Source organism: Petaurus breviceps, unplaced genomic scaffold (assembly GCF_028583685.1).
Source record: "Petaurus breviceps papuanus isolate PSGF00001 unplaced genomic scaffold, PetGlider_PUasm1.0 90845, whole genome shotgun sequence".
NCBI classification, from domain to species: domain Eukaryota; kingdom Metazoa; phylum Chordata; class Mammalia; order Diprotodontia; family Petauridae; genus Petaurus; species Petaurus breviceps.
Window position 1 is genome coordinate 10,289,322 of NW_027187359.1, and position 9,521 is coordinate 10,298,842.

At 43.6% G+C, this 9,521-nt stretch overlaps 1 protein-coding gene across 1 annotated transcript in view; it reads left to right on the forward strand.

Annotated features, from left to right (window-relative positions):
• The window catches only part of TOGARAM2 (TOG array regulator of axonemal microtubules 2), a 106,959-nt gene extending 100,018 nt beyond the window's left edge, over positions 1-6,941 (forward strand). The window contains exon 19 of the mRNA XM_069071812.1: positions 2,371-6,941. Within this exon, the coding sequence (XP_068927913.1) occupies positions 2,371-2,636 (266 nt within the window). The 3' untranslated portion in view covers positions 2,637-6,941. The remainder of the gene's footprint in view (positions 1-2,370) is intronic.
• Positions 6,942-9,521: the final 2,580 nt, after the last annotated feature.

Sequence of the window (9,521 nt, forward strand, 5' to 3'; positions counted from 1 at the left end):
TCTGTCTGTCTGTCTGTCTGTCTGTCTGTCTGTCTGTCTGTCTGTCTGTCTGTCTGTCTTTGAGTGTCTTAGGTGAAACTAGCAGATGCTGAAAATAAACCTGCTTGCTGTCATATCTTCACCATATCTGGACCCTTCCTTTTAACCAGTGGTATCTGATCAACTTCAGAGACTTCTCATAATCCTGGTCATAATAGGCACAGAGGGATTAACACAGCTTGCCCAAGGTCACAGAGTTTGGTTGGATTCAATTTAACAAGTATAGATTAATAACCTGCTATGTGCAAAGCACTATGCCATATGCTAAGAATAAAAATAAAAGGACAAAAATGGAAAATGGTTCCTTTCCTAAATGGGTTTATAACATGCAGTCTTTGACATGTCAGTCTTTACTTATTGATACTCTCTAGTTCTTTGGGAAACCACTTTCTCCTGGTTCACTTCCTACCTATCTGATGACTCTTTTCCCACCTCCTTTGCTGCATCTTCATTCAAGTCATGCCTACCAACATGGGTGTCTCCAAAGATTCTCTCCTGGGCTCCCTTCTTTTCTCCCTCTATACTGTTTTGTTTAGTGATTTCATTAGTTCCCCTAGATCCATTTCTCATCTCACTACAGATGATTCTTAAAATTATTTATCCAGTCCTAACCTCTCTCCTAGCCTACAGTCTCACATCACCAGCTGCCTACCGGACATCTTGAACTGGTTTTCCCATAGACATACTAAACTCATTACGTACAAAACTGAAATAACATCCTTTGCTTCCATACTCTCTCCTCTTCTAAATTCTCCTCTACTTCTACGATCCTTCCAGTCTCCCAGGCTCACAACCTAGGTGTCATTCTCAGCTCCTCAGTGTCTCACCGTCCCATTCAATTTGTTGCCAAGATCTATCAATTTTATCTTCATGGCATCTCTTGTATGCTCCCGCTTCTCTCCTGCGATGCTGCTGCCATCTTGCTGCAAGCCCTCATCTCCTCTGCTAGGTCTGTTGCAGCAGTCTGCTGGTAGATCCACCTGCCACAAGTCTCTCCCCACTTCAGTGCATCCTCTACTCAGCTCCCAAAGTGTGATGTTCCTAAAGCACAGGTCTGTTCTGTCCACGTCACCCACCTGTTCAATAAACTCTGGTAGCTCCCTATTGCCTCCAGGATCACATACAAAATCCTCTGTTTGGCTTTCAAAGCCCTTCAAGATCTGGCCCTCTCCTACCTTCCCAGTCTTCTTATACCTTACACTGTTCCACCTACCCTGTGATTCAGGGATATTGTCCTCTTGCTATTCCTGTCTCCCAAATTGGGGCAACTGACTGTCACCCAGGCCTGGAATTCTTTCCTTCCTTGTCTCTGCCTCTTGGCTCCCTAGCTTTCTTCTTAGCTAATATCTGACCTACTCCCAGTCCTCTGTAATGCTAGTGGCTTTCCTCTGTGATTATTTCCTAATCATCCTGTCTATATTTTGTTTGTACGTTGTTTGCATGTTGTCTTCTCCATTAGACTTCCTTGAGTGTCAGGACTGTTTTTTGTCTTTCTCTGAAGCCTCAATGCTTGGTACGGTGTCAGACACCCAGTAGGCACTTAATAAATGCTTTTGTTTTGATAACAGATTGGTGGACATACCAAGTGAAGAAGTAATTAGATTCAATATGAATCGAGGGGGCAAAGCTTTAACGATTGGGGGTACAAGGGAATCAGGAAAATATTTTTTTTGAAAGGGGGAGGCAATGCAATTGGGGCTAAATGACTTGCCCAAGGTCTCACAGCTAGTAAGTATTAAGTGTCTGAGGCCGAATTTGAACTCAGGTCCTCCTGACTCCAGGGTCAGTGCTCTATTCACTGAGCCACAGGAATCTTCTAGAGGCTTAAACTTGAGGAAGGAGAAAGATTCAAATTTGAGGAGACAGCATCTTCCAAGCATGGGGACAGAGAAATGAGGGATGAAATATCAAGTTTGTAGAACAGCAAGAAGGTAAATATACCTGGAACATTGAGTGGATGAAAGGAAATAATGTGAAATGAGCATTAAGTGGAAGGTGGACTCCAATAGCACAGAGATATTGTAATTAGGACCTAGGTAAGCCAGACTATCTCCCAGTTTGTATCTTACCCTCAATGATTCCTTTCAACTTTCCAGGTGACCAAGTATGACATGATTCCTCTTGCTATCCCAGGTTTCTTGATTGTACCAATACGTGCATATAGGTTGGGGCTGGTGCATGGAGTCCAAGGGTGGGGCAGTGGTCAGCTTGACCTTTTGGCATGGTGGAGCTGACTTGGTTTGGCTGACCAGTGGTCAACATATAAGGTGGGAAGCAACAATGGGAGACAAGTCATGACTCAGGTCACTTTTGGTCTTCTTTTCCCCACAGTGCTCGTGACTTCAGTCTACTCCCAGAAACCTCAGGGTGTGGAACGACACGTCCTCCCAGTTCTCTGGTACTTCTTAAACAACATGGTTGGGAACGGGGTCCTGCCGGGACATAGTGGCAACGTTCGCACTGTGGTGTGTCAGCTGACCAAGAGCCTCTATGAGCAAATGGGGACCCGACTGCAGGACTGTGCTGCTGGACAGCCAAAGCAAGTTAGCAAGATGCTCCAGGAAATCTTGGACTCGAACTTTCATGAGGCGGAGTAGGGACAGGGGTTGGGGGCCGGGGGAGGAGCAAATGGGGTGCTGCCCCCCACTTTGAGACCATTGGCAGCTCAAGAACTTTCAGCTGGATAAAACATGGATCTGAGATGGGCAATTAATTTTTTAACTCTTTTTTTTTTGGATGGAAGAATCTACGGGTAGAATAGACCTATAGAGTTTCAGATGTATATAGTTTATTTTGAGGTAGAATTAAAAAAAACACCTATTTTTCTAAGGTTTTCTTTTCTCTCACTCTTTTATCCCCAGAGAAGTTTACACAGGTATTTTTGTAAAACAAACAAAAAACCAAAAATAAACAAACCAAAAACAAAAGCACAAACACAATCAAAAAAAATCATAAACAATAAATTCTAAGTTATTCTGTGATGGTGGTAAAAACGGAAGAGAAGGCAGGACATTATTTATATATATATGTGGTAGTCTATATGTGAACACCTGCTCATTTGCAGATATAGCAAACCCATCTGTGAATGCTCAGATCAGTTATACTCAAATGGGCAGAGCTGTTTAGAGATGTCTAAGGCCATCAGGGACTGTTAGGTCTAATTTGAGATAAGCTGAATAAATAGATGGGGCCAAGAGGGATTAATTCTTTTGCCCTTTGTAGTCATCTAAGGAAAATCCTTAAAGTCTGAAGAATCTTGTTTTGGGCTCATTGTTTTGTGGGGTTTTTTAAAATCATAAATTATCATTAACTTGATATTTGCATTACTGTAGACCAATTTCAGAGTGTATCTGATGGCTTAAGGTCTTTTTTGGGGGGTAGATTTTAAGTAGCCCTAAATGATATCCCACATTTGGTCAGAGTTTTACTGGTGATTCTCTTACATGAGTGTATAGGTTTTTATTTTGTGGAGCATAGCATGGGATTGGGAAGGAATAAAGGAGGAAAGATGGGTCTCAGATGCAAAGAACTAGTACTTGTTGATTTTTGAGGGAATGAGAGAATTAGAGCCCTAATCTCAGGATTAGGACATCTAGGAACTGGATGGATCAGTAGTAATTTGACAGAATTGGGCCAAGGGAAAACTTAACCTGGGGCTATTGTACTGACATACTGATTTCCAGAACCTGGAAATCAAAAGGTCTCTGTGCCAATCCATAAATCAGTCCAAAGAAGTTGGCACCTCTGGAAATTGGGTATCAGGGTACTCAATTCCACACTTCAAGCTCAGGGCCTTTTCCCAGTCTCTATGGCCTCAGGGTTTGAGACAGGTTCAAGAAATCCCTACATGAATAAACCAGCTCTAGACTGGGGACAGTTTCTGGTTGGTTCCTAAGCTTCTCCAAGAGGCTTAGGGAGAATTTGGGCTCGGGGTTAGACCTGCCCAGCTAGAATTGCTTAGCTGTAGCCCTCCAGAAACTGCACCTTCCCACTCCCTGTAAATCTTCAGGTTTTATCCAGGGCTGGATAGGGATTCCCCCCAGCCCCGAGGTGAATGTCTGTGATCATATCAGGATGTTTCAAAGCTTATTTATTTTGGGCAGGCACCTATGTGTGTCCCCAGAGAGAATTGGGTCCTCTGGGTAGTTGCCTTCCAGCTAAGAGCAGGGTAGCAGGGCACTTGCAGCTGTCCTGTCCAGCTCCAGCTGAGTGAGGTCAGAGTGCCAGTGGAGTGGGGTAGGTGGAGTAAGAAGCCTGATAGAGCCCCCGAAGGCACCAAGAGCTGACTCTGTTCTTACCTCTCATCTGACTGATTGATTGTTTGATTAGCTGGGTCATGCTTAATTATATTCCAAACTAACTTCCAGGCTTTCTTCACTTGAGTGGGACATAGCAGACAGAGTGCTGGACTTGGAGCTAGGAAGACCTGGGCTCGAGTCTTATTTCTGACTCTTATTAACTGTGCAGGTTTCCACCTCTCAACTCAAGGCAGGTTTCCAAGACTCTAAGTTACTATTGTGACATGCATCAGTGACTGATAGAATCATAGTCCTTGACTCAAGGCCCTGCATTCTACCCACAAAGCCACCTAGCTGTCTCCATAAACTTTGTCTTTTTCCTCCTCTTCCCACTCCAACACTCATAAGGGTGGATCTAGAACTGGGAAGAAGGTGGAACCAACATTTCCTCTAGAACCTTGCAGCTTATCAAGAATCCAGAATCTAGTGGAGGTTTTTCTAGAGTATTTAGGAATATACAACTTCCAGGGCACATGTCTGGACTCAGTGACAGAATTATATGCTTTCCTACTTTACCTTTATCTCCAACTTCCAAGCCTCTCATCTTGAATACTTAGGTCCTGCTCCAGTGATTAGGGATTTAAAAAAAATTCATTTGAGAGGTCAAGAATACTCACTTGTTGGTGGCTAGGTGGTGCAGTGAATAGAGCACCGGCCCTGGAGTCAGGAGGACCTGGGTTTGGATCCACCTCAGATACTTAACACAAAAAGTAGCTGTGTGACCTTGGGCAAATCACTTAACCCCAATTGCCCTTCAAAAAAAAAAAGAATACTCGTGTACTGAAAAAAAATTAATTCCAAACTCTTAGGTCCTATCTGGTACTTTAACCCACGAACATGGCCTCAAAGACAGATGTCACATAGTAGTACTTCTAGTATGCCTTGGGAGCTTTCCATCTCAAGCCATTCCCACATTATCCCTTTGAAGGCAACAGAGCGGCATGATCTTGGGCCATTTCTCTGGTAATTTCTTGGAGAGTTAGAGGGCAGGCACAGCATGAGGTTTAACTTAGTACCATTGGTTATAAGAGTACCTATCGTTCTTTAGATATAGAAATGAAGGCTGTTATGAATAGGATATACACTCAAGTAGCTTTTATTTTTTTGTTAGTAGTAGGGGTGATTTCAAATAGCCACCCACACTCTCTTGCCTAATCATTCTTGTTGCCAATAGATACGCCTACAAGATGATTGATGGGGATTGAAGATACAGTCTGACTATAGAACAAAGACTTTCTCTGTATAGGAAACACAATACATGGGTTGAACCCACAGCCTTAGTTTCATTAATACCTACCCTACTAGAGTCAACTATTGACCACAGACCAACATAACCAAATAGGGCTTCATGTCCCTTTCCAAGGCCCCTGAATGTTTCTAAAGACATACCTATCCTCCTCTCCACTCCCTTCACTTCCCAGCTTCTTAGGCATAGAAAGATGGTAATGCAATGCCACTTCTTCTGACCACAAAAGCTGCTACCCTCCTTGGGTCCTGCCAGGTGCTAACCTGCGTCACTGCTTTTGTTTAAACAATGAACATGGAGTCAAAGGAGACAGTGCAGTACAATGGGAATACCATTATCTCTGGAGGCAAAGGACCTTGGTTCAAATCCTGCTTCAGATACTACCAGCTGCATGACCTTGGACAAGTCACTTAACCTAAATGGGCCAGTTTCTTCATCTGTAAAATAAGAAGGGTTAGACTAGGTGGCTTCCAAGGAGCCTACCAGCTCTACACCTATAACCCTGTTATCCTAAGTTCTCTGTTTCTGCAGTTCTGTTTACTGTCACAGTCTGGTCTGCTGCTGCTGCTGGGAGTGGATTGGGGGTGCTAGAAGTCCAAGGCCTGGCCAGCTAGTCTGACCAAATGGGTAAAGAGGGGAACATAGATAAAGAAAGAGCAGGAAGAGGAATGGTTATCAAGTCCAAACCCTGGTCTTTTACTGTCAATCCATGTACTCTAACTGATGCCAAGGCATTCATGTCCAACTTTCCATGATGGGATTTTCTTGGCAAGACTATTGGAGTGGTTTGCCATTTCCTTCTTCAGCAGATTAAGGCAAACAGGGTGAAGTGAGTTGCCCAGGGTCACACAGCTAGGAAGTGTCCTAGGTCAGAGCTGAATCCAGATCTTCCTGACTCCAGGCCCTGTGCTCAGTCCACTGAACCGCCCAGCTCCCTCCATGTACTATAAAGAGATGCCTGCATGTGAAGCGATAAGAAAAGATTAAATCAGGCGCATCATCGAATAGCCCGGCAGGGTCCAGCAAACACGGAAAATTCAGTGGGGTCAGAACAGAGTCTGTCAGGTGTGCCTGGAGCAGACTGACATTGTGTCTGCTCCAGAGTTGATAAAAACTGTTGGCTTTTCAAGCCTGTCTTGCTCACACAGGACTGACAAACCTCTGCTGGTGCTCACACCTCTTGGGCCATGTCTTCAACAGCAAAGAGCTGGGATAAAAGAGCTTTTGTGGGTCCCACTGTCCTTAGCATGTGACAGATCTGCAAATGTTTGTTGCCCAATGGACTTTGGGGTATCTGGTACACCCGGGTGCTGTTTTCTTCTGTATAGACCTTCAGAGAATAAAGCGTCTACCAACATTATGTGGATTCTCTCTAGTGTTTTGGTGTCTTCCCACAAAGCGGTTTTATTTGGACAGTCATTTTCTGGTGGTTCTTCAGGACCTTTTACCCCAGAATCTGTGATGGGATAGCTCTCCTCTCCTTCCCTTGTCTTTTTACCCCCTCATCTTCCCACTGCTCCAACACATTTCTCAGTATGGCTTTGGGATAACACTCTTGTCAATAGGTTTTCTTGCATATTTTTCTGCCCCTTTGAGGAATAATACAGAACATTTTCCCCATATAATTCTTCTCCTTCCTCCTCCTCTGAGCCTCAGTTTCCTTAACCATAAAAGGGGGATAATGACTCCTGCACTATTGAACTCACAAAGCTGCTGCAAGGAAAGTATTTTGCAACTCTTGATTCATGGTATAAATGGGTGTTATGATTATTTTTTGGAACTAGCAAGCACGGCTCTAAGCAGGGGGTTAATGGGCTCTTTAAGGCTGGCAGACTCCTCAAGGCTACCCTTTCAAAGAGGCAGAGTAAGAGAAAAAAAGTAGAATAATTCTTTGCTTATGGCATTTCCTTCACTATAACCCATTCTTCCATTTGGAAAAGAAAGAGAAATTATATGAACAAATATAGACTCCTAGTAAAGGTAAGGGAAGACAGGCTTAAAGAAACCAGAATCACCCACACAGACCCTGAGTGCACAACAGTTACTTGCCATACTTTGCAGCTGAGTCTTGGCTCTATCAAGAATTCAGGATGATCAGGACTGCCTCACTGCCACCCCCACTAATAGACCCTGTGAATTCTGACCACCATGCTTGTTGGACACTTGGTCCATAGTTCCTGTTGAGTTTTACCATGATTTTCCCATTGGCCTGTTTTCCCCTTTTGCCTCTCCCTGATAAGCATCATCCCTCTCCTCTGTTTAAGGGTAGACTCTGTTGAGATGTTGGCAATTAAAAACATTTTTTTTTTGTTACTTTGCCTTTTGGATCTGATGCCTCAGTTTCGTTATCTTTTGAGCACTCAACCTGACCTCAAGCTAATGGGTTGATAAACCCAAGGCCCATTGGCATTTTTGAAACTAGCTCCAGCTGTCCCTGATGCTTCTCTCCCTGGCCTTCATTAATGGATTTCATGAATCTTTCTCATCCTAGGCTTGACTGCCCTCTGCCAGTCTCTATGGCAACTGTGGGCCAGTTTGGGCTTTCCTGCAACTGACCTGAACTTTGTGGGGAAATCTAAAAATGTAGGCTTCCTATTGAATTCTGAGTTACCCTAGCGCTCAGAGAGTTCTTCAGAAAACTCTAGTATGTCCTTGGTTTGATATGGTCCCACCTTCAGGGACCAGATGAAGCCTCCAACTGGCTGCTAAAAAAGCTCTGTGGTTAGAGGCAGTGGGCAATCTAACCGGCAAAAAGACTCAGGTGAACTGACTTTCAGCCAGCCTTTAGGGTGGCCAAAAGCTTCTGGTGGTTTACTGACATGGAGCCATCTGTAACAGATTGAGTTCTTGCATTATTGGGCAACAACATGAACACAGAAAGATAAATATAAAGACATAAAGAATAAACAGTAATTTTCATGGTAGGACATTAGCAACTGGGGGATCAGTTCAGGCTTCTCGTAGAAGCTGGTACTTGAGCTGAAATTTGAGAAATGCTAGGGATTCCTTACGGTGGGGTGAATTCTAAGCAATGGTAGTAACCCAGGCAAAGGCCAGGAAGGAAAGTAGAGGAAGCATGTTATATACAGGAAACGCCAAACAGGCCAGTTTGGCCATAACAGAGAGTGTGTGGAGGAGATCAGTGTGGAATAAGAGGAGGGAGGGGTCTAAGAAAGTGAGGAATATTGGATTAACCCAGGTTCAAATCCAGTTCAGACACTTGGTCTCTGTGGGACTCTGGGCAATTGATTTAGCTTGAACTAAACTTGGGTTTCCGTTTCCTCATCTGTATAATGACTGGATAGTGTCTGCAGACCCCTCACTTCTAAATCTCTGATCTCAGTAAGCCTGGAAAGGTAGGCTAGGAAGGTCTTTAAATGCCAAATAGGGGAGTTTATATTTTATCCTAAAGGCAATTGGGAACCACTCTAGCTTCTTGAGTAAAGGAGTGACGTGGTCAGATGTGCTTAAGGAATATCCTCTTGGTCTCTGTGTGGAAGAGAGACTGGAAGAGAGAGACCAATTAGGAGGCTGTTGTAATATTCTAGGCAAGTATTGGTTTTTCATAGGTAAGAAACTACATGCCATTTAAAGTTTAGTCTTACCATTTTTTTTAGTTCCTACAGGTTAATAATAACAGCTAACATTTATAGGGGGCTTTCTATCTGCCAGGCATTGTGCTAAGCACTTTACAATTACTATATCATTTGACCTTGGGAGATTGGTGTCATTATTATCCCCATTTTATAGATGAGAAAACTGAGGCAACCAGATTAAGTCACTTGCCCAGGGTCACACAGCTAGTAAGTGTCTGAGGTCAGATTTGAGCTTAGTTCTTCCTGACTCAAGGCCCAGCACTCTATCTGTTCTTTCATCAATTGCCTAGCCTAGCTGTTCCTGCTAAATCTACTTTTTTGAAAAAAGTTACTTGGCCTTGG